General features: G+C 47.3%; 1 protein-coding gene across 1 annotated transcript in view; it reads right to left on the reverse strand.

The window, feature by feature from the left end:
- RPS6KB1 (ribosomal protein S6 kinase B1) overlaps positions 1-18,499 on the reverse strand; it is a 350,261-nt gene that overhangs the window by 193,810 nt on the left and 137,952 nt on the right. The window contains exon 8 of the mRNA XM_086954940.1: positions 447-537. Coding sequence (XP_086811066.1) covers positions 447-537 — 91 coding nt within the window. The remainder of the gene's footprint in view (positions 1-446; positions 538-18,499) is intronic.

Consider the following 18,499-nt stretch of genomic DNA (forward strand, 5'->3'; position numbering starts at 1 on the left):
TTTTAGGAGCAAAATAGTGTATGTGTGTGTAATGCTTAACCATATAAGTCATTCATATTCACAAAGAAAGTTATGAAAACAGATAAATACATGCATATGTTATTTAGCGAGCACGAAATCATAAATTAATTAAATTAAGATTTCGGTGTAACAGCCATATTTGCATTGTTCATGACCATTGTAATTGTGCATTAGCGTTTTTTTGCATCAAAATCACATGACAGCATTGCACGAAACAGATTACATTCGGAAAACATATTAAACTACCGTCAGCGGGAGAGTGTTTATATATATATATATATATATAGTGTGTGTGTGTGTGTATATATATACACACACACACACATATATACACACATATATATATATATAAATATACACACACACACATATAAACACACAATGCCTCATACACCAAGCCAAAATCAATTTCTGAGGGAGCTCACATGTATTCAATGGTTCCACAGAACGTGTGTGTGACTGTCCCATCATGAATGGACTCCTTACACAGGCCAAAATCGGTCAGCTTTACATGCCCTAGAAATAAGAGAAGACAAGCTAAAGCCAGATGCAAAGCTCAACATGTTGAATGTGTTCATGTTAGAATACTGTAACCCAGACATATTTCTGACTATCTGCAGTTTTGTAAGGTAGGCTTTCGTACATAAGCACTACCAAAGGATTCTAGATTTGGCGTGCCACACTTTTTGATCCTTTTCAGTCCACACCTTTATTAACCACAGTGCAAAGATTGATTTACAAATAATAAATGCACTGTTAAGTAGGATCACCACTCTCTCAATATTGGAAAGCATCTTGAGAACCAAATAATCACAACAGTTTTATGGTGCATTATGGTTGTTTTATAGCACAGTAGAATCACTCCAGACGAGCACTGACAAAGCCAGAAAATACCTATGCACACACTGAAAAATATTGCCCACATACAGAAAGGGCAATTCATACACACACCAATAGATTTTCAGGTACTCATTAACATACTCTTGATCACAAAGAGAGGCCTTCAAGACATCCACATATTTGCCCCACAATAACATGTCAGAATGCATATAATCCGGCTTACAAAGATGGCCAAGGAAAGCGTGAACAAGCAAATTAATGTAGACTTCATGTACACAACGTTTAGCCCCGAAGTGGAAATAGCACATGTGAAGTGCCAATGCCATTCAATCATGAGCCATTAGTGATATTTCATCTCAGGCAATTTCAGTGTACTGGCAATGTACAGTTCATTAAAAAACAGAAATGCTCATCACAAGATAGTCAATATGGTGTCCTAAACCACTTCTTATTTAGAATATTCCCCTTGATTCTACTGGCTTCTCGCAATTCGCTTCCCCACAATTCTACCCTCTATCCATTTTGTTAGGAAAGTACACAAGGGACTCATGGGTGTCCCAGTCTCATATTTAATTGGGAGGTATATTTTCTCTGTATTAGTGCACCTATTCTGGCTTCTCTCTCTCCCCTTAGGAGGCAGAATCTGCTCCAATATGTAAGAACTCTGCAAGCAGGGAGGGTTCTCTTACTGCGCTGGACATGCAAGATTCTTGCTCTTTTCCTCATAGCTCGGTCTATCTGCCTGCATGTCTCTCAAATAATACCTACCTTCACATCACACAAAATCTCCTCAAGAGAAGGACTATAATGAGCCATAATTTCCCCTGGTCTGGTATTTTGTCAGCTCCCCTGGAATCTCCTCCATGTGTGTCTTTCTTGCTATTGCCTCAACTACCTGGTTCTGTACTAGGCTTTTAATCTTTTATTCACATCTCCACCCACAGAGGAGCAGAATCATCAGCTCAAACAGAGCTGGGTATCTGCATATTCTCTCGTTTAACAGCCTACGTCTTCACTGCTACACCACTGACTAATGGAGGAACAGGACTTGATAGGAATCTGGGGAGTGGAAGAATTATCTTCACTTTAACAATAGAGGAGCCCCTCATCCAAACTCAATCGAAGTAAATTCACTAACCCTCCTATAGGAAGCGAGAGGGTGGGTTACATGTGAATCTATGAAAGATACCAATACTGAATAACCGCAGTTACAGGTAACTTTTTTCTTATCCAGTATTGGGGTATCTTTCATAGATTCACATGCTTGACTCAGAATAGCAAGCAGTACCCCAAAATTGTACTGCTGTTAGTTAATGAAAATAAAAATCCTCTTACCAGAAAAGAGGCCCACCTTAAATGAAGAGATGACATAATACCGCTTGGCCCATGTGAGAAGTTGGCCTGGTATATGATGTTCACTATTCTAGTGAGCACCTTGCACCAGTCCAAACAACCCTTATGGTGATGGTTGTAAAGTCAACCTTATAGACCAGCTATCCTAGGGGTAGCATGGACAAAGCAGTCTTAGGCTAAACTCAAGAGGGCATGTGAAGCCAGCTGTTTTACCATATGATATTCCTTAATACCAAATGAAAAGACACCACACAGGATATATATTCAAAATATATATATATTTATTTCTAAACAAACCCCTGAACTCTTTATGAGCACAGAAGCACAAGCGCAAAACAAGTAACTTAATAGAATAGACAAAAGTTGCACAAATATGGATAGGCCGGGATGGCCCACTAAACCATATACTAAGAAAGTGGTATAAGTACCACGTCACAAACAATGGTAAGGCCTAGGGCTTTGGGAATCGCTGGGGATACACTGGACTAACAATGGTTAGGGAGCAGGAGGCCCGCGGGATGCGTGTGCAGTGTCTAAAAGCACACGAGTGTACACATTGAAGTCAATGGGTGCGTAAAAGTTATAAAGTTAAAGATTTGGGAGTCTTCCGACTGGACTAGAACTTAACCACTTGAAACTAGGACACTAGGGGTGTAAACCTCTACAGGAGCACCGTAGTACTCGCGTTACCTAACCCACAGGAAGCGGGTGCATAGGTCCAAAAGTGTGTCAGGTTTCGTCCTGGAGATCTATGGAGCCTTGGAGAAAAGATGCTGCAGGCGGCCAGAAGAGAGGAGTCCGGGTAGATCCAAGGGCGGATCGAAGATGTAGAGGACCTGGAAGCAGAGGGGACAGAGTCTGGGTCACTAGCCAGTGACCAGGATGTAACCAGGACGGAACCAGGCGATATCGGGATGCAATCAGGTGCTGATGGGAAGCTTGTATCTGCAGCCATGTGGTCCAGGAGTCATCGACGGCGACCATGATGGAGGCACCGACTGTCCCACGAAGGCTCCGCTGTCTGCTTCAAGATTGGAGGCAACAAGCCTTGGCAAAGGCAACCCACGCAGGAATCGATATAGGCTTCTTACTCAGACCAGCAAGGTCTGAGGGCTGCTTCTTTTGAGGGAAGCAAGGGCCAGTCTGGAGCAACCAGACCAGCGGTGTAGTTTCACGGATTCGTCGCCAAGATGGCCACATGCCAACGGGCAAGTGACCGGGCAGACGCGTCAAGCAAGAAAATGCAGGAGGGCCCCACGCAGAACTTGTGGAGGGTGCGGAGCTGATCTTCGGTGCAGATGTTGCTCGGGGTTGGGGCTTCTCAATCCCCAATACACAGCTTCGAGGGGGCCTCAGGGGCTGCAGTTAGCAGGTCGCAGACTTTTCAAGATGGCCGGTCCCACGTCTCTCGTCGCCTCCACGGGTCTCAGCTTTGCAGGGACTGTGGATCGGGCTGTTGGATGTCTGGGAATCCCGTTCTTGTCAGGCTCTGGGCTCGGGCTCTGGCGGGAGGCGGCGGCAAAGCAAGTCCTCGATCGCTGGATGGTGCCTGCTTGTGCAGGGTGGTCACTCCTTGACCACAAGGGAGATTCTTCAGTCTTCTTCCCAAGTAGTGTGATGAAGGTCCAGAGTTTCGTTTCAAAGTTTCAGTCAGGATAATCTAAAGTCCTAGTGACTCAGCTCCTACCTATATATTGATCTTAGGGGCTGGATTACCTGCTAGGTCCCTCCAATGGGTGGGACCAGGGAAGGGGGCGGTTACACCCCTTTCCCTTTGTCCAGTTTCGTGCCAGAGCTGGGGCAGGGAAGCCCCGGCACCGGTTTGAACTGGACTATGCATGGGACGCCTTGTGTGCCCCAGGCAGTGTCTCAATTCTTTCAGCCCTCCCTGTCCCAATACAAAAAGTCCTGTCTGGGGTGGTGCTAGCACCTCCCAAGGCAGGAAACCTATTGTCCAAGCCTCCCTCACTGGAAGGACTCCCAGCAGTAGGAGGTCAGACTTGTGTCTGTGGCAGCAGCATCCATTTTGTGATGCTGAGGCTCTGGTTAACTTTAACCGGGAATAGTTAGAACAACATGTCTTCTCCCTCACGAAGGGTGGAAAGCTACCCCTGTCGCCAGGACTGGCGAGGGGGTAGTATTCCAAATCGTATGACACCTTACTCGACATGTTTCGATAAAGCCAAACCATAGTTAGCATCTGACTGCGAGGTACATAATGCACTTAAGAGTATATGGTATGGCAATATCCTAGAACAGCTATAAGGACATGGTTCCGAAAGCTGAAGACAGGCTCAGCTCATGCTAGAGCTCCATCTCACATAAAACCAAGCACTCTGCCTCCAGGATTGTTAAGGCCTGCCATAGGAGTGACTTATAGGTGTATATGTGTCTAGATACAAGGTTAGATATAGGTATACTATATCTAAGCAAGGAGTGATTACACCACCTTGCCCAAGCTGAGTGATCAGCCAGTTATGTCGATTTGAATGGCCAGCCAGGGGTGGCAAAAATTATGCTGCAGCCCCTGGTAGGCCTTGGATGCACCTATGCCCTGGGTACCTATGGTACACTGTACAGGGGCTCTCAGGGTGATCCAGTATCCAATTGGTAATGTACCTAGGGTACATGGAGTCCATTTCTAAAGAGAGAGCATATAGCCTGGGGCCCTGATTAGCAGGATCCCAGGCCAACTAAGTCGAAAACCAACTAAACACTAGGCACCTTCCTACAGCCCACAGCAGCATCTTCAAGTTACATAGATTGCAGACAGTAGTGCTACGTATAAGTTTGGACACTCTTCCATGTCGCAGCACAGCAAATCTTTTCTAGTGTTACTCCAGCAAACAGAGCTGCCGATGTACAAACTGCCCTGGAATTTGAATTGGGATGCTACCAAACAAAGGCCCTATTGCAGGACAGCTGCCAGTCAAGATTCAATGGTAGGTTCAGGGGGCTATCTCATATCCCACTATTAAAGGCTTTTGAAGTGAAGATATATCCGCTAGGCCTGTATGGGGGGGGGGCAGGTTTTCCCCCTTGATCCAACCTATGAATGGGATAGATTGGAAGGGGTAGTAAGACGTAATACATCCCAACGTACCATGGTTCAGACCATAAGGAGAGAGTGCAATCTGGTTTCTTGGAACATGGCGGCCTCTACTCGGGCTCTAAGATATTTTAACACATTGTTCGAAAATGAGGAGGTGGTTAAAGTCTCCAAGTTGTGTTGGCAAGAGATCCAAAGCAGTGAAAGGATGTGGGCAAAGGCTGTAAGAACCAGAATAATTGCACATAGGAATCTTCATATAATTAGTGGTACAGTCACATCTTGGCTCCCCTTTCCAGGCAACAAGAGAATCTGCTGCTACGACGTCTGAATCAATTGACCTAGTATATCTGAAATAGAGATAGTCCATTAGTGTCTCGATTGCTACATGGGGCCAGTATAGTGTCTTTTCTTATCTATCACTGTTACTAAACCCAGGATTGAGGAATGCTATAATAAAGGCCAGGGTGGGATGTAATCCAATTTACTCATCCCGCCAACATAGGATTAGGGTGCAGAATAATTGTGGCCTCTGCTCCTGCCCCTTGAAAGTTAAATGTACCCTTAAGCATATTCTTATGGATTGCGTCCTTTATTATGCAAATTGAATTACGTTTTTAAGACCCTTGTTTTTTTAAAATATGATGCTCTCCATAGAAATAAAGCTGTGGAGTTATTGTCCGAAATGCGTTATCTTGATGTGGCAGTTGGAGTTGTTCAGTTTTTACTGTCTGTCAAACAGATTTTTTATTAGGAAATATAGGGTTTTGGGGGTAGGGTTGCTAGGAGGGGGGTCCTTGTAATGTTTTAACTGTAAAGTGTGCCTTATTTGAGAATGTTTTATGTACAAATGTCTAAATAAACTTGTTTTTTTTAACCTGGGGGAGTGTGTCTTAGTTCTTCTTGTTAAGGGCTTATTAGCCTTGTCATGATATTGCTGAGGAGACCCATCTGGCTACAGTCGCTTTAGTTACTGCTGTTCCTTCTCCGCCCTGTCCATGAGCCACCAGTAGCTGATTACTCTTTCTTATGTCCTTAGGCAGGTAGAATTTTAAACATCTTTTAAAACATCCAGCACGTGTAACGCTTGCTCTACAGGACTAGATGGATTTGGGAATAAAGACTGAAGTATAACTGGTTCGTTGAGGTGGAATTGTGTCGAGACTTTTGGAATAAAAGTCTGGTTCGTTCCAAGAGTCAGTTATCAGCGAAATTTAGAAATGGTTCCTGGACTGTAAAAGCTTGGATTTCGCTAACAATCCTCAAAGAAGTGAGAGCCAGTAGGAGGGCTACCTTCCAGGTGAGAAACTTTAGCTCTGCTTGGTGAATTGGTACAAAAGGCTGCCTCATTAGTTGTTTGAGGAACAAGTGGAGCTTCTACTCCAGAGGGGGTGCACGCACCGGTGGGAAAGAACAAAAGAGGCCCCTCATAAGGAAAATGCTACTTACACAGTACGCATCTGTTCTTGGCATGTAGAGCTGTAGATTCACATGCTTTGCATAGCCTACCATTTAGTGTTGAGTCTGTATGTTTGTTTTCGTTCGAAGTAGTCTTTTCCAGTCACAAGGTAGGTGACTCCCCCTTTCGGTGATAGTGCGCATGGGCATCGACTCCATTGTTAGGTTGCTTTCCCGCAGAGGGTGATAATGGAGTTAGTGAAGGAGTAGTAGACAGAGATATCCATGTATACATGTATCTAAGTAAGATGTGACTGCAACAGATATAGGTACCCCGGGAGGCGGGTAGCCGCATCTGAATCTACAGCTCTACATGCAAAGAACAGATGCATACTGAGTAAGGAGCTTTTTCCGTTCGAGGCATGTGAGCTGTAGATCACATGCTTTGCATAGACTATATAGCAGTGATCTCCCAAAGCGGAGACTAACCTGTAGCTGTTGCAGTCGTTTGAAATAGTGTACGTAAAACTGCATGGTCCTCACTAGCTTGCTGTGTTCCTAATACATCTACACAATAGTGTTTTGTGAATGTGTGCGGTGTAGACCATATTGCAGCTTTGCAGACGTCATCTATGGGAATATTTCCAAAGACTGCCATAGAAGCCCCTTGTTTGCGTGTGGAGTGTGCTGTAGGGGGAATTGTCAATGTTAGTTTTGCTTTTGCATAGCATGTTTGAATGCACTTGACTATCCACTGTGCAATACCAGATTTTGATATGGGATTGCCTTTATGTGGTGGAGCAAAAGCCAAAAATAGTTGTTTTGGTTTACGGAAAGGTTTTGTCCTTTCTATGTAGTAGAGTAACGCTCAAATCACACCTAAGGTATGTAAAGCACTTTCTGCCACAGAATCTGGTTGAGGGAAGAACAAAGGCAACTCAACAGATAGGTTGATATGAAAGGCAGAAATGACCTTGGGTAGAAATTTAGGGTTGGTCCGAAGAACCACTTTGTTTTGGTGTACTTGTAAATATGGTTCTTCTATGGTTAGTGCCTGAAGCTCACCTACTCTCCTCAGTGACACAATAGCTATGAGGCAAGTTACCTTTCAAGGGAGAAATTGCAGCTCACATCTGTGCAATGGCTCAAAAGGTGGACCAGTCTGGTGAGGACAATTTTGAGATTCCACACTGCAGCAGGTGGAAGTCTTGGGGGAATGACTCTTAATTGCGTTATTGATAGGTACTCTGAAGAGAGAAGGTATGCAGCTATGGCAGCAAGATGTTAGCGTATGGATGTGTACACTAAATTTGAACGCTGCAGATATAATAAATAGCATATAATGTTTTGAACTGAAGCATCAAGCGGGTTGATCCGATTGTTATTACAGTATATGACAAACCGCTTCCAAACCGCTTCCACTTTGATGCATAGCAAGCTCTTGTGGTCTTTTATAATATTTATGCAGTCTGACGGGAGATTGAGGTAGCCAAACTCCAAGACTTCAGGTGCCAGATCGCGGACCAATTCATCCATAGTGCATTGCCTCTGGACAAGGCGTGTGGATACCTGGATGCGAAGCTTGGGCATTTTGTTTAGGTGTGTGGCGAACAGATCTATGTCTGGGAAGCCCCAAAATCTGAAAGAATGGGAGGAGAACTTGAGGGTGGAGTTTCCATTCGTGTATCTGTTGTCTTTGATGATTGAGCGGATCTGCAGTCTTATTGTTTACTCCTTGCAGGTGTTCTGCGAGGAGATACTTTTTGTGACAAATGGCCCATCTCCAAATGGTCTGTGCTAGTTGTGACAGCTGGAGAGTGTCCCCCCCCGTTTCTGTATGTAGTACATTGCTGTCATGTTGAATGTACAAATCAGTACAGCTTTGCCTACTAGATACACTTTAAAGGCTTTGAGTGCTAGAAAAATCGCTAGCAGCTCTAGATGATTTATGTGAAGCTGCTTTCCTTGCAAGCTCCACATACCCTGAATTGTGTGCGTTTGGATATGAACTCCCCAAACAGTGAGCGATAAGTCGGCTGTTAACACGGTCTGTGGAACCGGGTCAATGAAGGTCCGCCGTTTTGAAAGGTTTTGTGGATTCCACCACTGCAGAGAGCGATGGGCGCAGCAGTCCACCAACAATGGATCTGATAATGGACCCTGAGCCTGGTTCCACTGACGTCCTAAGCATTACTGCAGTGGATGCATTTGACGTCTTGTGTAAGGGACTATTAGGATGCAAGATGCAATCATCCCTAGTAACTGCAAGAACACTAGCTGGCAATGAGTGTTGAGGCTGAAACAGAGTAGAGTCTGCATATTGAAGACTCTAGCCGGATTGGGGTAGGGCAGAGCCTTTTGTGTATCAATAGTGGCTCCCAAATACGCTTGCGTGTAGGATGGTTGGAGATGGGACTTGGACAGATTTACTGTGAATCCAAGATCGTGGAGCAACTGCGCTGTTTTGCGAGTGTGACAGACAGCTTTGTTGCAAGCTGGCTTTTATGAGTCAGTCTAAGTATGGGAAGACGTGAATGCGTGATCTTCGTAGATCTGAGACTACTGCCAGGCATAAGGTGAAAACCCTGGGTGCGGTAATTAGTGCGAGTGGAAGCACCTTGAATTGATAATGTTGGCCCGCTACCACAAACCTGAGGTATTTGCGATGAGCAGGGTGTATTGGTATATGGAAATAGGTGTCCATTAAGTGTCACCATATGAAAGTGTTCCGACTGAATGTATAGATTTAGTTCTCTGAGGTCTAGTATAGGCCTGAGAGACGTCCCTGGGAATTAAGAAACACAGGTAGTATACACCGTCCCCTTGATATTGTAATGGGACTGGTTCTATAGGTCCTTTCTTTACCAGAGAGAGAACTTCTTGCTTGAGAAGGTTGAGATGTTCTAGTGAGATTGCGTGTGATCTTGGAAGAATGTGTGAAAGAATGTCTAAGTTCCAGGCAGTAACCATATTGGATAATTTGTAGAACCCATTTGTCTGAGGTGATTGTATTCCAGACAGGAAGAAATTGGGAGAAACTTCCCCCGACAGGAGTGGGATAATCGGGGGGTGGCGGAATGAAGTCATTGCTTTTTGTGGGGGAAATGCGTGTTGAGTTGCCTCTGCCTCGTCCCTTACCATTGTTTCCTCTAAACCCTCCTCTAAAATAGCCTCTTGACGAGGGCGATTTGTTGTTGCCCTTGTGAGAAGGAGGGATTCTCTGTAGAAATATTTTTGGAGCCAACCCTGTAAAAGGAGCCACAAAAGGATCCCCTATTTGAAGGTAATTGCAAAGCCCCCATGGACTTGGCGACCTCAGTGTCTTTCTTCATTTTTTCCAGCGAAGTGTCCGCTGTTGGGCCAAAGATGTGTTCCTTGTCAAATTGTTGGTTGAGAATAGAGGCTTGCACCTCCGGTTTGAAGCCTGAAATTCTCAACTAAGCATGCCTGCGTAGCAGTACGCTGGGGTTTTATTTATTTATTTAAAGAGTTTTATATAGCGCTGGCTAGACCCGTGGGTATCAGAGCGCTTTACATTAGGAAACACATTATTACACAGTTAAAAACAGTTGCAGTTTACATCGGTTATAGGAAAACACAATTAAGGAGTGTGGAGGAAGGATAGAATTGGGCGGATAGGGTTAAGGGGGAAGGAGGGAGATAACGGCAGGAGAGACGAAGGAAGGTCTGCCCAATCTCTGGCTGGCTAGGTGACGGCTGAGGAGGGAATCCACAGCCCATCTCCCCTATAGCTTTCGGGGTAGCTCCACCGGGCATCGGTCAGGTAGCAAGGTCTCCGCAGTCGAGGGAAAGTTCACAGGGTATATGTCATGAAGGGTGTGCAGGTTCCAGGTCGGAGAGGGAGAAGGGTGTAGGGGGAAGTAGGGCGATGACAGCTGGAGAGACGAAGGAAGGTCTGCCCAATGTCCAGCTGGGTAGGTGACGGCTGAGGAGGGAATCCACAGCCCATCTCCCTTATAGCTATCGGGGTAGCTCCATCAGGCATCGGTCAGGTTGCAAGGTCTCAGCAGTCGAGGGACAGATTACAGTGTAAATGTCATGAATGGTGCGCAGGATCCAGGTTGGATGAGGGCTAAGATCTAGGTCTGGTCGATGACCAAATGTTTGATAGTCCAGGAGTATAAGTACATCGTCAACAGTGGCAGCCATCTTGTGGTCAGGCAAAGTTCTTCTTGCATTAATCCTCAGGTTGATTGGGTTCATCCCAGGGGGTCTGAGACCCATGAATACTGTTACAGTCTAATATTGCAGCCTTTAAGTTGAGGAAACAGGCACAGGGCATCCCTTGTGGTGTAACTTAGCACCTGAAGTCCGGCGCGTTTCCATGGGGAAACGCGTCCTCTGTCGCGCTGTGAAAGCCAGCAATGGCGGACGTGGTCAACAAGAGAGCGGTGTGGCGTAGGGAGCATCTCCAAACCACCTACCGGACTTGAGCAGTGCCCTCGCTGTGTCTCCCTCTGCGACAGCGCACATCTGTGATAGCGATTGTAGCCAGGGCTCACTTGGAATAGATTAGGGCTCCCTCTTCAAGATTCGAGTCCCTCGCATCCGCCATCTTAGGGTCAGGCATGGCGTGCGTCTAGGCTTCAGGGAGTAGCAGGTGTGAAAAAGCCCCCGTCCCCGGGAGAAAACCAATGTGCCAATCTCGCTTTAAAAGTCTATTGTTCAGTACCCCAGGCGTACCTTGTGATATCACGTGGATCGACGTGGTCTGTTACTGCAAGCCGCTATTCTGTGATTCATTGCCACAGCAGGAGCATCACTCGAACGGCAGCGTCTCCCAGATAATGCCTGCAGAGCGCTTCGAAGGCTGTTCAAACGCAGGTAGGCGCTGCAGAGCCCCTATCGATGTAGTGATTGAATCTCCGGTCTGCGAGCAACGGCTAGAATTTGCGTTCAGGGGATAGTGGAATAGGGTCCAGATGACTCCAAAGGTAGGCAGAGGTTAAAGTTAGATAGAACCTTAATCTTCATTTGTGGTAGCATGGTCGAGCAGTAAGGCAGTATCAGAGGACAGTGTTAAGCATTTGATGTACACACTCAGTCAGCAAATTAATTCATACACTCAGAGACTGAACTCTAGGGCAATTATTTTGTATAAAGAATATACAGTGTTATTTTGGAACCAAGCAAACCTGGCACAGTAATAAGTTATTGAATATCGAACAGTTTGTAAAAGCAATAGAAATTGTACTTTGATTTACAGGGGAGCAGTAGATTGCAACGCTCAGCAAATACAGTACATTTGAATGAATAGGCTTTTTCAATAAATTGCAGGCAAGTTAGTTACTTTTTACTGTAATTTTCTTTCCCAATGCTGATACCTGGATTCTTAAACAACCAAAACAAGTGCCAATACTGAGATCCAATATACTAGACAACTTTGTCAAAGACTAAAAAGATCAATTTGTAGTCCTGAAGTGGAATGAGTCCTTCAGACTTAGTTTTTATTTTCAAATATTCATGAAAGACAGAATACAAAACATTATTTTCAACGTGTGTGACAGCAACATTAATTAAGGAAAAACAGACGTAGACATACAAATGACAGTGCAATAAAATTCAATACAACAACCTCATGCATACTCGTAATCTAACTCAAACCTGATTCAACTCACACCGGCAAAGTTGTCTAGTATATTGGATCTCAGTATTGGCACTTGTTTTGGTTGTTAGTATATGGACTCTGCCTTGCTGAGGTGAGTCAAGGCCCTTGGTTGTTTCTTTGGATACCGGATTCAGCACTGGGACATTTCCTGTAAACAGGTGAGTAAAAACGTTTTGGTTATTTGTGCGATTTTTAAAGAATACTTTTAGATTTTGAAACTCCACACTTAGAAACTTTTAGGAGGAAAATTGTCAATGGTACCCTAAGAAGGAAAAACAAGTTATTTGTACATGGGTAAGTTATCGACAGTGGGAGTTCAGGTTCTGGGGTTAGACTCAGGGGTCCCCCTAGGGTCAGTTATGCACTCTTGTTACACCCTCACCGGCACTGGGGCGGGCGGGTGCAGTGGTGGGGCGGGCGGGTGCAGTGGTGGGGCCGCAGGGTGCAGTGGTGGGGTCGCCGGGTGCAGTGGTGGGGTCGCCGGGTGCAGTGGTGGGGCCCCTGTTATCCAATGGGGGATAGGGAGCCTCTGGTTGGTGGCGGCTGGCTAGCCGGCCACAGAGGTTTGGGAGCAAAGCTCCTAGGGTTTAGGTCAGGGCAAACAGGGAAACAACTTGGCATAAAAAGTACACCCTCAGCTGCACTAGGGCAGCCGGGTGCAGAGTGCTGTTCAACATCTGGTGCCTTATTGTTTTCTACAGAGAGCCTTAGGTTTGGTAAAGAACTGCAGGCAGGGAGAAGGACTTCTGGGTGCGACCACCACGTGGAGAGGTAAATTGGGTAGTTAGAGTTTGGCTAGGCATAGTCGGTTTGGGCACACAGGTCGTGGGGCGTCGGGTGCAGGGGTGCCTTTTGGGGTCAGATCTTATCAGCTACTGGTCGCAGTTAGGGGGGGACCTTCCGGATGTAGACGGCACACGTCGCCTAGAGGCAGGTCAGGGATCACCGAATCTCGGGTCAGAATTGCCGGGGTGACCTCCTCGTGGTTTAAGAAAAGAAGAGTGTGTACTCCAAAAGAGATCAACAAGTACTCTTTTGGATTAATATCCGTTCTTTAAGGTTGCCATACAAGACCAGAACTCCTTTAGAATGCAGTGCGACGTCTTTACCCGAAGCATGCTAAAGGACCCTTCTCATGTCAGAACTGCAGTTTCACCAGTCTTTGAACCTCCAACCCACCCACCAGGACAAGACGCAACCACCTGAGATGCATACTACAGAACACCCGCTCCGTACGTAAACACGCCGTCGAACTCTGGGACCTGCTCCACACATCCTCCTAGGACGTAACCTTCCTGACAGAGACCTGGATGAACGACAACTCAGCACCCAACATCGCCAAAGCCATCCCGGACGGCTACAAGATCACCCGCAGAGATCACCCCAACTGAGTAGGAGGTGGATTCGCCATCATACACAAGACCACCCTCATGGTCTCGACCAACTCAGACGACACCCTCAGCACCGCCGAACACCTGCACTTCCAGATCCACACTGATCCCAACACCACCCTCAGAGGAACGCTGTTCTACAGACCCCCAGGAACCAGACCTCAGTTCAGCGACTCCATCGCCGACTTAGTCAGCACGCATGCCCTCGCCTCTACGGACTACATCCTCCTCGGAGACATGAACTTCCACTTCGAGAACACCACCACCACCAACTCTACCACCCTGACCGACAATCTCACCAACCTTGGACTCAGACAGCTCGTCACTGCGCCCACCCACTTCGCCGGCCACACGCTTGACGCCATCTTCTCCGCAAGCCCCCACGTCTCCTTCAGCCACACCACTGAACTTCACTTGACCAACCATCGCTGCATCCACTTCACCTTCCAGAAACCCACCACGCACCACCGCACCCAACAGGTCCCAGGCCGCAGTTGGAGCAAATTCACGGAAGACCAGCTAAACAACGCCGTCGCCCGACGCCCACCCTCCAGCAACCTCAGGCGTTGGATCGACGACTGCGCCAACACTCTCGCCACACTCAAGAAACCCTCCAACAGACACCACCAAGAATGCCAGCTGGTTCTCCGCAGAACTCCAGATCTCCAAACAAAGCTGCTGAAAACTAGAGAAGAAATGGCACCGCGAACAGAAACCGCGGAACCAAGCAGCCCACAAGATCGCCATGCGCCACATCAGAGCCGCCAAAAGGACCTCCTCCAAGGACCGCCTCGACAACAACGCACACAACAGCAAAGAGCTCTTCAACATCGTGAAGGAACTCTCCAATCCCAGCACCATTTCAAGACCTGTGCAACTCCCTTGCCACCTTCTTCCACCGCAAGTTCGCCAACATCCACAACAGCTTCAACAACCTGACCACCCCAACAACCAAAGACACCTCAGACCCCACAGCCACCACCCACAGCTACCCCCTGCTCACCTGGACCCACATCGACATCAAGGTCATGAACACCATCCACTCCGGCTCCCCGTCAGACCCATGTCCACACCACATCTTCAACAAAGCCAGCGCCACCATCGCACCCCATCTCCGCAAGGCCATCAACATCTCCTTCGGAACCGCGACCTTCCCGGAGAGCTGGAAGCACGCCGAGATAAACACCATGCTCAAGAAATTCCGGCCCATTTCTCTGCTCCCATTATCGGCAAAGGTCATCGAGAAAGCCTTCAACCAACAGCTGACCCGCTACCTCGAGGAGAACAACATCCTGGACCAGTCACAGTCCGGATTCCGCAGCAACCACAGCACTGAAAACCTCGATCGACGACATCAGGGCCCTGCTGGACAAAGGCAATATCGCGGCCCTCATCCGCCTGGACCCATCAGCTGCCTTCGACACTGTCTGCCACCACACCCTATGCAAACGCCTCCACAACGCAGGGATCCGAGACCAGGCTCTGGATTGGACCACCTCCTTCCTCTCTAGCAGAACCCAGAGCATCCGCCTCCTACTTTCCGGTCCTTGGCCTCCAAGATCATCTGTGGCGTACCCCTAGGATCATCCCTCAGCCCAACAGTGTTCAACATCTACATGACCCCACTCGCCCACGTCACCAGACTGCACATCCGATTGGATGAACAGCTGTCTGAAGCTAAACTCTGACAAGACGGAGGTCCTCATCCTCAGCTCCACCCTCTAAGCCTGGGACGACTCCTGGTGGCAGACTGCCCTGGGAGCACCAACACCCACCGACCACGCACGCAACCTGGGGTTCATCCTAAACTCACTCTCCATGACCAAGCAAGTCAACGCCGTCTCATCCTCCTGCTTCAACACCCTCCGCATGCTCCGGAAGATCTGCAGGTGGATCCCAACCGACACAAGAAGAATGGTCACCCAGGCCCTTATCAGCAGCAGGCTAGACTAAAGAAACACCCTTTACGCGGGAGCCCTGGCCAAACTGCTTAAATGACTGCAACGCATACAGAACGCCTCTGCCCGCCTGATCCTCGACATCCCTTAACACAGCCACATCACACCTCACCTGAGAGACCTGCACTAGCTGCCCGTCAACAAGAGGATCACCTCCAAACTCCTCACCCATGAGCACAAGGTACTCCATGATACCAGACCAGCATACCTCAGACGACTCGCCTTCTACACCCCGAACAGCCAGCTCAGCCGGCAGCACCCTCTCTACCGTCCCCCGCATCTGAAGAGCGGACGCCGGCGCAGATCGTTCTCCTACATCGCTTTAAAGACCTGGAACACCCTCCCCAACTTCCTACGGCAGAAAGAAGACATACTTACCTTCAGGAGACTACTCAAGACCTGGCTCTTTGAGCAATAGCACCACCATCTATCCCCCCCCCACCCACGCCTTGAGACCCTCACGGTTAAGTAGTGTGCTTTACAAATTTCATGATTGATTGATTGATTGGTGGGCTGTGAGCTACACCATAAAGACCATTGTCATCCTCATCATCAGCATAGCCTTCCAGTAGATGCGACTGGGTTAAAGCAGAAACTTTACTGTATGGTTTGGCTGGACGCAGAAAGGTCTAGGTCACCTTGGTAACCTAAGCAACTCTGGTCTGTGCTGACATAACTAGCAAGGAAATTCCCTCGACGACGGAGTTGTCGTCAGTGCTCTCATTGACGGTGCAATAATAATTGTGATCATCAACTGACTCGTCAGCAAGAGTCATCAACAGGATCGTCTTAGACGGGAGGGCGTCGATGGTCTTCAATGATGATGGATCTTTCAGCATCGACAAGCTTTTGTAGAGCAAGACTCTCACCTAGGAGCAAAGATTGCAGTTGTCGTTCCAGTTGCAATCGACGACAGTGCCGACGATGTTACACTCAGTCGTCCACAAGTGAGGAAACATCAACAATGGTTTTTCATGAGATCTGAAAAGGAAGCTCTTGGGCAATCTTCATCCTTTGTAAACGGCGTAGAGGGCATAGACAACGCAAGTTCTGAGGAGCACTTCTCTCTTTTTTCTGGCTTAGCGGTCTTGGAGTCCTGGTAAGGTTTATGGTGTTTCCTACCTTCTCCTGAGAATCTGTCCTTAGATCTGGCCCTTTTATGAGAGTTGGAGGATTTCTCACTCTCTTCATCAGATTAAATGCTCTGGTTCTTAGTGGTTTGAAGCCACAGCAATAACATTCTCTGTCCTTGAGGGTTTTAGGTGAAAATGGTGGGGCAGATCTTGCATTCTCTCACCTCATGCTTTGGGTGGAGGCAATAAATGAACCCTTTATGTGGATCATCCACATGGGCTCTCCTCTTGCCACAGGTCTTACATGGGCGGAAAAGACCCCTCTTGTCGGACATGATGTCCAGATTGAAAAAATTCTACAGAAACTGAGTAGCACACAGGGAGTCTCCCTTCCACACAACATGCCATGAAAATGAGAGAATCTGCCTCTGCTGGGAGTCTTCTAGAGGGTGCTAATAGCTGATTGGCTATGTTCCAACATTAGGTCCTGTATTTCCGAAATTGCAGATCACTCTCCAAACACACTACAGAGATCTGCATTTAGATTAACTAAACCAAGATGCCCTGTTTCTGACTGCAACCTGGTTCCACTCCAAATCAGAACCTGATAACATCCAGGCCCTACCTAGAGGATACCAAATTTTACACGAAGACCGTTCAAGGGGAAGAGGAAGTGGCTTAGCAATTATTTACAGAGAATGCTATGGCTGCCGCAGCTCCCCCAATCCAAAACCTAACAGCGAAAGTCTCTCCTACTCCCTTGACTTCTCCCCCACTGGCACCTTCTCGGGTATGTTTATATATCGCCCACCCGGAACCCTAGGACAATTTCTCAATTCCCAGCCTTCCTTCCTTAGCCAACCTAGCATGTAGTTCTTCAAATTGCTCAGAGGATTTATGAGAAAAGAAACGTCAACGTAAAAAACGAGAGGATTTGGCGTCTGGACTACTCACTCCCCAGAAAAACTGCATATAGAGTTGCGATAAAAAAAGAAATCAGCATCACGCAAGCGGCCTTTTTCGAAAACAAGATCAATGCAGCTGCATTTAGGACTAAGGAAATTTATCAAATTGCAAAAACCCGTCTCGAACTCCCAGAAAAACCTCAAAATCCCCTTAACGCCCAACCCCGCTACAATGACCTGGCAGAACTCTTTTACAAACCATCTATACCTCCTTTCCCCACACTTAGATCCCCACGTCATCCATCAAACCTCCTGAGCTAGGGCTCCACCCCCCAGAAACACTTGTCAACCTTCCCTCTCTTGACTCCTCTATGCTACAATCCATCATGCTTCAAGTAAAATCCAGCTCCCCTAATGTCCCAGCACCCCACGCTCTTTGCTGACAGTTACCACGCACATCCTACCCACCATTCCAGAATTGCTCAATGCCTCTTTAGCCACCGGAACCGTCCCGCTCCCCTGAAAACGGGTCATGGTCAGAGCCCTCCTCAAAAAACCCAACTTAGATCCTAACAACCCAGGGAATTACTGACCAATCTCTCTACTACCCTGGCTTAGCAAGATCATAGAGAAACACGTCAACAAGACACTGACGGAGTTCATAGAGACCTACCACCTGCTCGACCCATCCCAGACAGGATTCTGACCCATGCAAGGGACTGGGACCACCCTTGTCACTGTGACAGAGGAGGCAAGGAAGATCATGGACCAAGGAGTCACTGCAGCCATCATCCTCCTTGACCTAACTGCTGCCTTCGACACTGTAAATCATAGCATATTACTGCAATGACTTACCAATCTAGGAGTCTCATCGAAACCACT

This window comes from Lissotriton vulgaris, chromosome 2_1 (genome assembly GCF_964263255.1).
Source record: "Lissotriton vulgaris chromosome 2_1, aLisVul1.2, whole genome shotgun sequence".
Lineage (NCBI taxonomy): Eukaryota > Metazoa > Chordata > Amphibia > Caudata > Salamandridae > Lissotriton > Lissotriton vulgaris.